Source organism: Melanerpes formicivorus, unplaced genomic scaffold (genome assembly GCF_026170545.1).
Source record: "Melanerpes formicivorus ecotype bairdi unplaced genomic scaffold, bMelFor1.0.p_v2 SCAF_9, whole genome shotgun sequence".
NCBI lineage: Eukaryota > Metazoa > Chordata > Aves > Piciformes > Picidae > Melanerpes > Melanerpes formicivorus.
Window position 1 is genome coordinate 13,545,569 of NW_027142361.1, and position 14,992 is coordinate 13,560,560.

General features: G+C 46.9%; 1 protein-coding gene across 2 annotated transcripts in view; it reads right to left on the minus strand.

The window, feature by feature from the left end:
* Positions 1-14,992, minus strand: part of ASXL2 (ASXL transcriptional regulator 2) — a 154,898-nt gene that overhangs the window by 102,177 nt on the left and 37,729 nt on the right. The window contains exon 1 of one of the 2 annotated variants that reach the window (XM_068143068.1): positions 2,452-2,611. The exons of the other annotated variant lie outside the window; for it this stretch is intronic. Within the exon in view, the coding sequence (XP_067999169.1) occupies positions 2,452-2,552 (101 nt within the window). The 5' untranslated portion in view covers positions 2,553-2,611. Of the gene's footprint in view, positions 1-2,451; positions 2,612-14,992 lie in introns of those variants that run through there. 2 annotated transcript variants of the gene reach the window in all.

Here is a 14,992-nt window from a genome sequence, read left to right on the forward strand (position 1 = left end):
TCCATCTGAACATGGAAAAACTTCTTTCCTGTAAGGCTGATCAGAGAGGATGTGGAGTCTCCTCCTCTGGAAAGATTCCAAACCCACCTGGACATGGCAATCCTAGGCAACCTACTCTGAGTGACCCAGCTTTATCAAAAGAGTTGGACTAAATGATTCCTAGAGGTCACTTCCAACCCTCACCATGCTGGGATTTGGTAATTCTTTAACAAAAGGTCTTCTCTGCTTACTTGATTGGATTGCTGAAGTGGCTACATCAGTGCAATAATAATTTTTGTAGTCAGGAGGTAGCTGTAAGGCCTAAGAAGAGTTTAATGTTCTGAGCTCTTGCCACTGAGCATTTCTCTGAGCTACTTGATATCTCAGACACGTACATACCAAATTCCCATTTAGAGAACTGCCAGCTTTAAGCCCTCATTAAATCATGGCATTTTAAACTCCGCATTAAAATTCAAAGCTTCTTCAGACTAAGCAGGAAAGAAGGGTTTCGAGAGTGGTAAATGCACACAAGGTTAAGGAGAGTCCTCTACTCTGAGCAGCTGCCTGTGTAAGGGGAGGAAGAAGGTGGCAAGTTTCTCCCCACACTTTCAGTCCCACTGCAGCATCCTTCCCATCAGCCTGGCTCCTGGGACCTCAGGGACCCAACTTGTTCTGCTCTGAAGACAAAGAGTGACCAAAGCACTTCTGTTTGGTCACATATGGATAGGACCTGAATTCAGATTTTTCAATGGTGATGTATGTAAAACCTTTTGCCCCTCAGGAGCACCATGCAAGGTGAATTTACCTGTCAATAGGTTATTTCACATTAAAGCTCCATTTTCAGTTTGGTTAGCAGAGATTTTAGTATTTCTCTGTGTGCACAACAGGTTGCCCAGGGATGTGGTTGAGGCCCTGTCCTTAGCAACATTCATGATCAGATTTGATGTTCAGTCTAGTTGGAAGCCTGCAGCTTGTGATGTTCCCCAGGGGTCAGGACTGGGTCCAGTATTGTTCAACATCTTCAACAGCTTAGGTGAAGAGAGTGGACTCTCAGCCAGTTTGCTGAGGATACCAAACTGGGAGGAGTGGCTGACACCCAGTCAGGCTCTGCTGTCACTCAATGAGACCTAGACAGGCTGCAGAGTTGGTTGGAGAGGAACCTCATGAAGTGTACAGTCCTACACCAGAAGGAGTAACCCCCTGCACCAGGACAGGTTAGGTGTTCACCTGCTGGAAGGCAGCTCCACAGAGGAGGACCTGGGATGTATGTAAAACCTTTTGCCTCTCAGGAGCACCATGCAAGGTGAATTTACCTGTCAATAGGTTACTTCTTAGTAAAGCTCCATTTTCAGCTTGGTTAGCAGAGTTTTTAGTATTTCTCTGTGTGCACAACAGGTTGCCCAGGGATGTGGTTGAGGCCCCATCCCTGCCAACATTCATGATCAGATTTGATGTGGTCCTGGGCAGCCTGATCTAGTTGGAGGTGTCCCAGCTGACTGCAAAGGGGTGGACAAAATGACCCTTGAGGGTCCCTTCCAACCCCATGCAATCTGTGAACAGCATGGCAAACCCAGAAGAACCCATTGCAGTCTCCCACCAGAGCAGGACCCCCAGGGGATATCTGTTGATCCTGCTGGGCACAGAAACATCACCCAGAACTCACTGGGTTCACACCAGCTAGGTACCAGAGCATTCAGCAACCCCAGCACCTGGGAAAAGTGAATGATTTCCTTCTGCTCTAAATGGAGCTCTATATAAAGTGCACCCAGCAGCAAGTGTCATTTCACATTGGTGTAACTAGGTAAAAACACCCAAATGGACTGGGTTGTGATTAAGGCTGAGGGTTTCCCACTTTTGGTTCTTTTGAGCATCCCCTTCTTCTCCTCTTTCAATTTGCATCAGACATTCACACAAATAGCTCTTTGGTTATTAGTGTATTAAAATCTAATGGTTTAAACAATAGTTTCAGATCTATGGAAGTGTCAGAGCAGAGAAGTATTGTGAGCAGACACCACAGTACCAACTTCAAGCTTGTTAAACAAATTCAGGATTTAGAAAAGCAGCTTATTTGATGTGTCACATTTTGCTTCACCCACCATGCAGTGCCAAATATCCCAGAGACAAACCATGAACAAAACCACATCATGCAAATCAAGCACCACCACCCCCTCCCACCAAATCTGGGCCTGGGGACAGCAGGGTTAATGTGTAAGACATGAAGCACTCACAAGCTATTAGCCAACATTCTCCACAGACTTTAAACATGAGGATTTCAGGTTTGCATCACACTGGCCAATGCAAACAGCATGCAACAGAGACAGGAGGAAGGGAGCAGAAGCATTAACACCACACACACGACCATTACTCAGCTCTAGGGCTGTGTGAAACAAGCAGATGCTTTTTTAATTAAGGCTTTTGCAGCGTGGGTTAATAGAGAAGAGCAGCTTTAGAACAATCAGCAGTGGTTCTTACCTTCTGGAGTTGGAGTGCAACGCAAAAAAAGGAGAGAAACACCCCTTTAAAAACTTGAGCAAAACAATTATCTGATCATTAGTATTGAACCCTCCCCCCATCCACCAGAACCAAAGTGAAAGGGGTTTGAGACCTGCAGTAACACTAAGAGCAGGTTCTATCAAGGAGACATGAGGGAGGAAGGTGGAGACCTGTCAGATTTTGTCAGTCTCTTTTTCAAAGGAGCTAATAACCCCAAGCAGCCCTAGATGTGTTGTCTTAAACCCTCCCCAGCACCCCATAACATCCCTATAGGTAAACTTAGGAAATGTGGGTCAGATGAGTAGATAGCGAAGCAGGTTGAGAAATGACTGAAATGCAGGCAGTGAAATGGCTCAAACAGTTGTGATCAGTGGTGCAGTCTAGTTGGAAGCCTGCAGCTTGTGATGTTCCCCAGGGGTCAGGACTGGGTCCAGTATTGTTCAACATCTTCAACAGCTTAGGTGAAGAGAGTGGACTCTCAGCCAGTTTGCTGAGGATACCAAACTGGGAGAAGTGGCTGACACCCAGTCAGGCTCTGCTGTCACTCAGTGAGACCTGGACAGGCTGCAGAGTTGGTTGAAGTGGAACCTCATATAGTGTACAGTCCTACACCAGAACGAGGAGTAACCCCCTGCACCAGGACAGGTTAGGTGTTCACCTGCTGGAAGGCAGCTCCACAGAGGAGGACCTGGGAGTGCTAGGGGTCAACAAATTGCCCATAAGGCCTCATGGCCAAGAAGGCAAATGGTCTCCTGGGGTGCATTCAGAAGAGCGTAGCAAACAGATCACAGGAGATTCTCCTCTTCTAGTCTTCCATAGTAAGGCCATATCTGGAGTCCCTTGATCCAGTTCTGGGCTCCCCAGTTCATGACAGACAGTGAACTACTGGAGAGAATGCAACAGTCTAGTCCTTCAAGTGGCTCAGTTGGTAGTGCATCAGACCCTTAATGGGAAGGTTGTGAGTTCAAAGCCTGCAGGGGGCAGTAGTGTCCTCCTTACTCTAGTCATGAGGTCTGGGGTGACAGGTTGGACTTGATGATCTCTGAGGTCCCTTCCAACCTTAGGAATACTGAATACTGAATACAAAGGTGCATCTCTGAGGAGGAAAAGCTGAGAGACCTGGGGCTGTTTAGCCTGGAGAAGAGCAGAATGGGAGGGGGATCTTTACAGTGCTTATCAATATCTAGAGGGCAGGGGTCAAGAGGATGGGGCCCAAACTCTTTTCAGTGGTGCCCAGTAACAGGACAAGGGGTAATGGATGCAAACTGGAACCCAGGAGGCTCCATATGAAAATGAGAAGAATCTCCTTTCCTGTGAGGGGTGCTGGAGCCCTGGACCAGGCTGCCTAGAGCAGTTGTGGAAGCTCCTTCCCTGGAGAGGTTCCTAACCCAACCAGACATTGTCACCCTGGACAACCTGCTGTGGGTGACCTTGCTTTATCAAGGCAGCAGGACTAGATGGCCCCCAGAGATTCCCTCCAACCCCCACCCAGCTAGGATTCTGTGAAATGTACTGCTGTACAGAGAGCTCAAGCAGGAGAAGGTTCCTGTGCTGGTTACCATGACAAGTCAACAAGAGAGCAGATCGCCTTTTAAGTTCATCCTCTCTCCTCCTGCAAGACAGTGACCAAGTATAGAGATGCAAGATCCTCATTTCATAGCACACAAGCTACTGCAGGAACAATACAAATGTGGCACTACACTGAACCAGGCAGAAGCTAAGAGCTCCATGGCTTCTTTCCGGATGAGGGGAATCAGAATCTGTGGCAGTCCTCATCACTCAGGAGGACAAACTGTTGACATTATTGGACTCAGAGGAGAAGCTGAGAACAGAAATACAGCAGGCATCTAATTTCCAGACAGCAAAAGAGAAAAATCTATAGGACACCACCTAAGAAACCTTATGGAAGCCTAAAGCTGCAGTGCTGGCAGCTCATTTATAGAGGTGTCACACTGAGCAGCTCCAGCCCTTTTCACACAACCATCTCCTTGTCTGGACACAAGTTCTCTCCTCATTGGTGTCCTGAGCATCCTGCAAGACATTTGGAAGGACTGACTTGCCAAAGAGAAGCATAAATTAGGCCTGTTTTCATTTTCACCAAGGCTGAGCTTGTGTTGAGATGTATTTCCTTGCTTAAATTTGGACAAAAAAAAGTCACTGAGTTTGGGCAGAGGTTCACAAGCCAGCAGAGTGTTCTTGTGACCAAGAATGCCAATAGTGTTTTGGATGCATTAAGAAGAATGTGGCCAGCTGGTCCAGGAAGGTTTTTCCTCCCTCTCTACTCCGCACTAGTGAGGCCACATCTGCAGTACTGGGTCCACTTCAAGAGACTGGGAACTACTAGAGAGAGTCCAGCAGAGGCTACAAAGATGCTGAGAGGACAGGAGCTTCTCTCTGATGAGGAAAGGCTGAGGGACCTGGGGCTGTTTAGCCTGGAGAAGAGGAGACTGAGAGGGGATCTTTGCAATGCTGATCAACAGCTAAAGGGTGGGGGGGTAAGAGGGGGGGACCAGACTCCTTCCAGTAGCACCCAGCAACAGGCAGAAACTGAAACCCAGGAGGTTCTATCTGAACATGAAGAAGAATGTCTTTCCTGTGAGGGTGCCAGAGAGGCTGTAGAGTCTCCTTCTCTAAGGAGATTTCAGACTCACCTGGACATTGTAATCCTGGGTGACCCTGCTTTAGCAGGGCAGTTGGGCTAGATGATCTCCAGAGTTTACTTCTGATCCCCACCAAGCTGAGATTCTGGTATTTTACATGGTGTCCCAAGTAAGATTCATGAAAAATTAAGCTTTCACAGAATAGTGTCCCAAGGATATCTTTCCAAGATGCAAACTCTTCAGATAGTCTTAAATTGATTTTAATGTACTCAAGACGACTAATTAAATCCAATGGCAAGTTAACAATTTGCATGTTAAAAGCTTATGATCAAATAAATGATTCTCTTTTGCTAACTCTTGGTGTCCATCTATATAAGCTAAGGGAACTTCTACAGCTGGTGCTGCTTGGCTTCACACTAATGCACCTTAGTGTTGCCCTGAATCTTTAAAGCCTCATTTGGGAGCATGTAACAACATCCTCAGGCTTCACCAGGCTACAGAAACAAGACAATATAGGATGCTGGCCAAATCTGAAGAGTCAGATCTGGTTACACTGCCAGTTAATTGAGTGTTTATCCACATTTTTGCAGTGACCTATAGGTAGGAAAGGCTCTCAGAGAATTAGAGCAGCCTGTCAAAAGAGGCAAATCAAGGAAATCGGGATGACAGATCACACACAAATATAATCTAGCTTCAAGGTGCCCCAAGTCTCAGGAACTGTCACAACAGAGTACTGATCCTGGGCTGACCTTTAAAAATCTCATGATTAAAATCACTTGACTGGTAGGATAGAATTATAAATATGGGCAAGATAATCACCCAGTATTGCTATACCCACCCCCCCACCTTATCAGAGACCTTGTTCAAAGAGAAGTCAGTGTCCTGCAGGTAGCAGAAATCACCATTCCTCTTTTTTTGTCTCCACACTCCTCTCCACTGCCACCCCCTTCCTCCCTGCAGGTCCAAATGCTCAACAGGGCTTCAAGTCCTTTTTCAACATGTCCTCAAGCTTCCTCTCCAGCAGCTGCCAAAGGGCAGCAACATGCCAGGAATCAGAGCGAAAAAGGAGGTGGACTGGTGGCACAGCCAAACAAAACAGAAACTGACTGCTGGACACAAGCTGCCCCCCCCCCATTTTGCCTCAGTTCAACACATCTGTAGGAAACTCACTTCTAAAGCGGTTTGCTTTCTGGAAATCAGAGATTTAGAAATGCTGGATGTGGCTAGGTATTTGTGGCAATAAATGCTAAATCTCAAAACCTCAACAGAGGCACACTCAAAACTATGTGGTTTGTGGAAATAGTTTATTAACAAATTAATTTGCCATTTTGTTTATTAAAAGCAAATTGCATTGAGGGGAAAAAACACAACAAACAAACTTCAAATACCCTGACACATGCTAACAGGAGCCTATGGCTTGCCTACAGACTTACACACCGCTTATGCCAGCCCAAGAGTCTTTGCCATGGTCTCCTCCCAGAACCTTCACTTAGGAGGACTCAAAAATCTGGTGAACTCAATATGCTCCTGTGACCGTTTGAGGCTGTGCCTTTAAGAAAGGGACAGTGCTGGGACACTCTGGCTGAATGTTTTGTAAACAGAGACAGGTCTAAACAAATTTCATTGGTAGATTGGTAGGATGCACCTTTAAGTTTTAGTGCAGTTGGAATACTTCTCAGTTCCTCTTTGCTCTTCCCTTTCCAGCTTGCCTGCTTCTGGGCACCTAGCCAGAATGACCTTGGATAAGATAAGCATTAAACCTGCATGTGCTTGGAGGCCTAATAAGAGTTTTCTCCCTTAATAACTGCCTTTTCTCTCTCTAACCCTTTTTGGGAAAAAAGGGAGGTAGGGGGAGAGAGCGGGGTGCAGGGGGGGAACCCTCCTCTGTCCGGAGGAGAAAATTTTGTTCCTGTGTTTTTTCTTAGCTATATATTTCTGTATATATACTGTAAATGCTGTATATATTGTGTATATACAACCTGCATTTTCACATTGCTTGTAAATATAGCATCCCTTTTGCTTTTCCGACTGAGTTAGCTGTGTTTTTTTTCCTCTTTGTGGGGGAGGGAGAGCTAGGCCTTCTCTCTCAACCCACTACATTTTAATTGGTGGTCCCAATGTGCAGCCCAAGAATATTTAGCTTGATTTATTGCCTGCTCGAGTCGGACTAGCAAACATGAAGGTGTTTTGGATTTTTAAGCAATTGCTCTTTTCAATATGTTCTGTCCTGATCTACAAATATAGTTTGGGTTTACTTATGTATCAAATAGGTAAATAGATAATGCATAAATTTTATTTATGGTTTAGGTATAAAATTCAGCTTCTGTATGACCGCTGTCTGGGTTTTTTTTTGGCTTACCAGATACAGGAATGTGACCTCTAGCACTCTCCTGATTGAGATAAGGCAGTTTAAGATTCCAGTAGGTGAAAGAGTAATTTTAAGTGATGGCTGGCATCCAAAGGTGATTTATTTGATGTGTGTGAATCTGCTGCTGATGACAGTGATTGCATATTTGTTGTATGCTTTGCGCCAGGAGAGAAAAGAATCTAAGGCCTGCTCCATTATTAAGCATAGATCAAAGAAAAAGAGGCATACCTCTGGGTCTGCCCCAGAGACTTATAGTGATGAGGAGAACGGAGAATCTGTGTCAGTTAAAAAGTCTATTGGAAAGGCTGCTTTGAATGGTTCTGTTGCTGATTCTGGCAAGCAGCCATGGGCGGCAGCACCTTACAACATGGCGGCTCCCCCGTCCTCAGCAGCAGCCATTAACGAGGCAAAGTCATTTCCGCCCTCCTTCTCAGCAGGACTGGAAGCACCCTCCAAAGCAGCTCATCTGTCTCAAAACCTGTCAGCTTCTGTTAAGGCAGCTGTAAATTCAAACACAGCTCCAATTAAGCAAGTAGCAGTTTTAAACACTAGAAGTGGAAAAGCCAAAGCTGATCTGGAAGCTGATGGGGGAGAAGAGCAAAATACTGATGAGGGTGAGGGAACTTCTGCTAGAAAAGAGCCTGCTGAGGAGGAAGAGAAGGTTTGTTTTAAAGATATAGCTGAGTTATTGAGATCAACAGAGGATGGAGATGCAGCTAGGACAGCAGGTAGCAGTGGTGCTTCTCAGCTTAAAGAGATCCTTAGGAGAGTGAAAGCAGGATTATGGGGACAAGTTCAGGAAGATGTGATAGAAGGGGCAAAGGAGAAGGAAGATAACATTTCTGAATGTTCTTCACCTCGCGAGGAGCTTAGAAACATCCATAAAGATTACACCAGAACAAATAAGGAGCCAGTTCTAGCTTGGCTTAGTAGATGTTATGATACAGGTGCTCCACAAGTCAGAGACAAGTCAGCAGCACAGCAAGGAACATTCTCAAAGGATAATGGAATAGATAGACATCTGGGCAAGACTCTTGGTAAGGTTAATCTGTGGATATGCCATTTATTTGCAGTTTTCCTGAGATACTCTTCCTGAGATGATCTTCTATAGAATCCTAAGCCCTGGACTACCATAGATGAGGGAATTAAGCGTCTGAGAGAATTTGCTGTTAGGGACATACTCTATGGTGAACATGAAAGTCTGAATCCTGATGACATTCCCGTAAAAACTGGTCTTGCTAAAAAAGCTCAAACTTGCTCCTTCTAATTACGCAAATATTCTGGCAAGCAGAATTGTGTCAAGAAATTATGGTGGAGCTTCTCCTACGGTTGGCCAATTCAGTGATCAAATGAGACAATTGGAGGATGGCATGACACGTGTTTCTTTGGTTTCAGCCATTGAAACTACGTCTGGTGAAATAAAGAATTGCATGAAAGAACTGAAAGATTGCATATACCAATTGGCACAAAAAGATAATTCCAATTCTTCCTACAGGTGGATACAAGTTTCATCTGTGAGGAATACACGTCCTCCAAGGAGGTCATTCCAAAACAGAGCAAACCAAAACAGACCACCAAGGCAATCATGTAGGACTATTTGGATTACCCTGCGTGATCAGTTTGGTAAGAACATGAACAGATGGGATGGTCAACCAACTTCTAATATATTCAGGAGACTGAGGGAACTGCAAAGTGGCAGAAGCTGAGGTAGCAATACCAGAAGGGTAGCTGTTACTTCCACAGTTCCCCAGAACAACTACAATAGCTCCAACAGTGGCTCCAGTTCTAACACTGCACACTGCGCTCATTGCACATGTGGGCATGTTAGAATAGAATGCAATAAACCAGGTTGGAAGAGACCTTCAAGATCATCGCATCCAACCTATCATCCAACACCACCTAATCAACTACCCCATGTAACCAAGCACCCTGTCAAGTCTCCTGAACACCTCCAGTGACAGCGACTCCACCACCTCCCCGGGCAGTCCATTCCAATGGGCAATCACTCTCTCTGTGTAAAACTTCCTCCTGACCTCCAGCCTGAACTTCCCCTGGCGCAGCCTGAGACTGTGTCCTCTCGTTCTGGTGCTGGCTGCCTGGGAGAAGAGACCAACCTCCGCCTGTTTACAACCCCCCTTCAGGTAGTTGTAGAGAGCAATAAGGTCACCCCTGAGTCTCCTCCTCTCCAGGCTAAGCAGCCCCAGCTCCCTCAGTCTCTCCTCATAGAGCTTGTGCTCCAAGCCGCTCACCAACTTCGTTGCCCTTCTCTGGACTCGTTCCAGCAAGTCAACGTCCTTCCTAAACTGAGGGGCCCAGAACTGGACACAGTACTCGAGGTGTGGCCTAACCAGTGCTGAGTCCAGGGGCAGAATGACCTCCCTGCTCCGGCTGGCCACTATATTCCTGATGCAGGCCAGGATGCCATTGGCCCTCCTGGCTGCCTGGGCACACTGCAGGCTCATGTTCAGCCTACCATCAACCAGCACCCCCAGGTCCCTCTCTGCCTGGCTGCTCTCTAGCCACTCTGACCCCAGCCTGTAGCTCTGCATGGGGTTGTTGTGGCCAATGTGCAGAACCCGGCGCTTCGATGTGTTAAATCTCATGCCGTTGGACTCTGCCCATCTGTCCAGCCTGTCGAGGTCTCTCTGCAAAGCCTCTCTACCCTCTAGCAGATCAACTCCTGTCCCCAGCTTGGTGTCATCAGCAAATTTACTGATGATAGACTCAATGCCCTCATCCAGATCATCAATAAAGATGTTAAAGAGGATGGGGCCCAGCACTGATCCCTGGGGGACTCCACTACTGACTGGCCGCCAGCTGGATGTGACACCATTCACCACCACTCTCTGGGCTCAGCCCTCCAGCCAGTTCCTAACCCAATGCAGTGTGCTCCCATCTAAGCCATGGGCTGACAGCTTGGCCAGGAGTTTGCTATGGGGGACGGTGTCAAAGGCCTTGCTGAGGTCCAGGTAGACTACATCCACAGGCCTCCCCACATCCACCAGGCGGGTCACCTGATCATAGAAGGACATCAGGTTGGTCAGGCAGGACCTACCCTTCCTAAATCCATGCTGGCTGAGCCTGACCTCTTGGCCATCCTCTAAGTGCTGTGTTAATGCACTCAGGATGACCTTTTCCATGATCTTGCCTGGCACTGTGGTCAGGCTGACAGGCCTGTAATTCCCTGGCTCATCCAACCGGCCCTTCTTGTGGATGGGCACCACGTTGGCCAGCTTCCAGTCCTCTGGGACATCTCCAGTGAGCCAGGACTGCTGAAAAATGATGGAGAGCGGCTTGGCCACCTCCTCTGACAGCTCTCTCAGCACCCTAGGATGGATCCCATCTGGTCCCATGGACTTGTGGGGATCCAGGCGGCTGAGCAGATCACCAACTACCCCATTTTGGAACAGTGGAAAACTATGCTGCTCCCTGGCTCCTTCTGCCAGCTCTGGAGGCCACCTGTCTGGAAGACATTCTGTCCTGCTAGTAAAAATTGAGGCAAAGAAGGTGTTAAGTATCTCTGCCTTTTCCTCATCCCTTGTCACAACGTTCCCCTCCGTGTCCACCAAGGAGCGGAGGTTGTCTCTGCCCTTCCTCTTGCTATTAATGTATTTATAGAAGGACTTTTTGTTGTCCTTCACAGCAAAGGCCAGACTAAGCTCCAAATGCGCTTTTGCCTCCCTAATTTTCTTCCTACAAGACCTAACAATATCCTTAAATTTTTCACGGGTTGCCTCCCCTCTCTTCCAAAGATGATACACCCTCTTTTTTTCCCTTAGCTCTATTAAAAGTTCTTTAACCATCCAGGCCAGCCGTCTGCCCTGGCGGCTCATCTTTCGGCACATTGGCACAGCCTGTCCCTGAGCCTTCAACAGTTCTTCCTTGAAGTAGGACCAGCTCTCCTGGACCCCTTTGTTTTTAAGGGCTTTATCCCAAGGAACCCTCTGAATTAGTTCCTTGAGTAGCCTGAAGTCCACTCTCCAGAAGTCCAGAGTGGAGGTCTTCTTGCCACCCCTCTTAGCTTGACCAAATAATGAGAATTCAATTATCTCGTGGTCACTGGCCCCTAAGCACCCTCTGACCACCACATCACCCACCAGCCCTTCCCTATTGGTGAAGAGGTCAAACATAGCCTTGCCCCTGGTAGGCTCTCGCAGCACCTGGGATAAGAAGCTGTCCTCCATGCATTCTAAGAACCTCCTAGATTGCCTCTTCTCTGCTATGTTAAGATCCCAGCAGATATCAGGCAAGTTGAAGTCACCCATGAGAACAAGGTCAGGCAATCTTGAGACAGCCGTAAGCTGCCTATAGAATGACTCATCAACATCCTCATAACATCCCCATAACTAGGGGCGCCCTGCCTCCTGTGAGGGGGAGGAGAGGGATAACAGACATAATGGAATCCATAGGGATGTGTACATCCAGTGGCCTGGCACTTAATTTCAGAAGTACAGGGCCTTGGTTGACACAGGAGCTCAGTGCACCATAATGCCATCAAATTATCAGGGATCAGAGTCTATAACTATTCTGGGAGTCACTGGTGGATCTCAAGAGTTAAGTAAGATGGAGGTTAATATAAGTTTAACTGGTAAACAATGGAGGAAGCATACAGTTGTGACCGGACCTGACACACCTTGTATTTTGGGAACTGATTTTCTGAGAGCAGGGCGTTTCAAAGACCCTAGAGGTTACAAATAGGCTTTTGGAGTAGCTTCTGTAGAAATGAATGGACAAAAACTGAAGCTCTCTGCTAGACCTGAGCTTTCTGATGAATCTGCAGTTGTGGGACAACATAAGATACAGGACATTAAATTGCCGGTTGCTTCTCAGACTGTGCATCACAGACAATACAGAACCAACCGTGACTCTTTGTTGCCCATTCAGAACCTGATTCGTCAGTTGGAGAGTCAGAAAGTCGTCAGCAAAACTCATTCACCTTTCAACAGTCCAGTGTGGCCTGTGCGGAAGCAGAATGGAGACTGGCGTCTGACAGTGGAGTACCGAGCCCTGAATGAAGTAACTCCACCTATGAGTGCAGCAGTACCAGACATGATGGAGCTACAGTATGAGCTGGAATCCAAAGAGGCCAAATGGTATGCTACCATAGACATTGCTAATGCATTTTTCTCTATTCCCACAGCAGAGGAATGCAGGCCTCAGTTTGCTTTCACCTGGAGAGGAATCCAGTACACTTTCAACAAACTGCCAATGGGCTGGATCCACAGCTCAAGCATCTGTCATGCAGTGATCCACGATGCTCTGGAGAAAGGCGGTGCTCCAGAACACATCCAGTTCATCGATGATATCACTGTCTGGGGTAAAACTGATGAAGAAGTCCTCGAGAAAGGTAACAAAATCATTGACATTCTTCTGAATGCAGGTTTTGCCATCAAGCGAGGCAAGGTGAAAGGACCTACCACAGAGATTCAGTTTCTGGGAGTGTGGTGGCATGAGACCTTACGTTTCTTGGGGATAGTGGGATTTTGGAGACTGCACATTCCTGGATACAGTCAGATTGTGAAACCTCTGTATGATGTGACTCAAAAGAGAAACAATTTCCACTGGGGACCTGAACAACAAGCAGCCTTTGACCAGATAAAGCAAGAGGTGATTCAAGCAATGGGTCTGGGACCTGTCTGAGATGGTCCAGACATTAAGAACATTTTGTACACGGCTGCAAGTGACAATGGTCCAACCTGGTGCCTGTGGCAAAAAGCTCCAGGTGAGACACGTGGATGACCTCTTGATTTCTGGAGTAGAGGTTACAGAGGTTCAGAGGCTAATTATACTCCAACAGAGAAAGAAATTCTAGCTGCCTATGAAGGAGTAGAAGCAGCTTCTGAAGTAATTGGAACTGAATCACAACTTCTCTTAGCTCCCAGATTACCAGTTTTGAATTGGATGTTCAAAGGCAAAGGCTCCACACCACATCATGCCACAGATTCCACCTGGTCTAAGTGGATGGCTCTGATAACACAGAGAGCTCAAATGGGAAATCTTGAAAGACCTGGTCTAGTGGAGGTGATCTCAAGTTGGCCTGAAGGTACCAACTGTGCTAAACCTCCAGAGGAGAGAGTGACTCATGCTGAGGAAGCTCCTCCTTACAATGACCTTTCTGATGATGAAAAGAAATATGCTTTGTTCACAGACGGTTTCTGTCGTCTTGTTGGAAACAAGCGAAGGTGGAAGTCTGCAGTGTGGAGTCCAACACGCCGAGTTGCAGAGGCGAAAGATGGAGAAGGAGAATCCAGTCAGTTCGCAGAGGTAAAAGCTGTCCAGCTAGCTCTCGACGTAGCTGAACGTGAGAGATGGCCAAAGCTTTATCTCTACACCGACTCGTGGATGGTAGCCAATGCTCTATGGGGTTGGCTAAAGAACTGGAAGAAGAGTGGTTGGCAGAGGAAAGGAAAACCCATTTGGGCAGCCAACATATGGCAGGACATTGCTGATCAAATCGAGAGAATTCCAGTGAAAGTGAGACACATCGATGCTCACATTCCTAAGAGCAAAGCTACTGAGGAACAGCAACACAACCATCAGGCAGATCTAGCTGCAAGAGTTTCTCAAGTAGACATGGACTCTAATCTTGATCTCGACTGGAAACACCGAGGTGAGATATTCTTAGCTCGGTGGGCTCATGATTCGTCAGGACATCAAGGCAGAGATGCAACATACCAGTGGGCTCGTGACAGATCCATAGACATTTCCATGGATGCTATCACGCAGGTCATCCATGACTGTGACATTTGTGCTGCTATTAAGCAGGCAAAACGACTTAAGCCCTTGTGGTATGGTGACAGATGGTCCAAGTACAAGTATGGTGAAGCTTGGCAGATTGACTACATCACTCTACCACGTTCTCGTTCTGGTAAGCAATACGTGCTTACTATGGTAGAGGCAAACACTGGATGGCTGGAAACTTATCCAGTTCCACATGCAACTGCACGCAACACCATTCTCGGTCTGGAGAGACAGATCCTGTGGAGACACGGAACTCCAGAGAGGATTGAGTCAGACAACGGAACTCATTTCAAGAACAACCTTGTAAAGAACTGGGCAAAAGAGCACGGTATTGAGTGGATATTCCATATTCCCTACTATGCACCAGCTGCAGGGAAGATTGAATGCTACAACGGTTTGTTGAAGTCGACTCTTAAAGCCATGGGGGGTGGATCTTTGAAAATCTGGGAAAAACATTTAGCACAAGCAACCTGGCTGGTAAATAGTAGAGGTTTGGTGAATCAAGCTGGACCTGCACGTTCAGATCTGCTACAGAAAGTAGAAGGTGATAGAGTTCCTGTTGTTAGAGAAAAGAATCTGCTAGGTAAAACTGTTTGGGTATTTTCTCCCTCAGGAGAGGCTGAACCTGTCCGAGGGGTGGTTTCAGCTGAAGGTCCGGGTCACACTTATTGGGTAATGCAAGAGAATGGTGAAATTCAGTGTATACCACAAAGAAATTTAACTTTAGCTGAAAGAGTTTAACAGCTACATCGCGTCCAAAGGAAGAATCTACGAAGAATCTACAGTGCACGAACCCTGAGAGCCCTGAGTC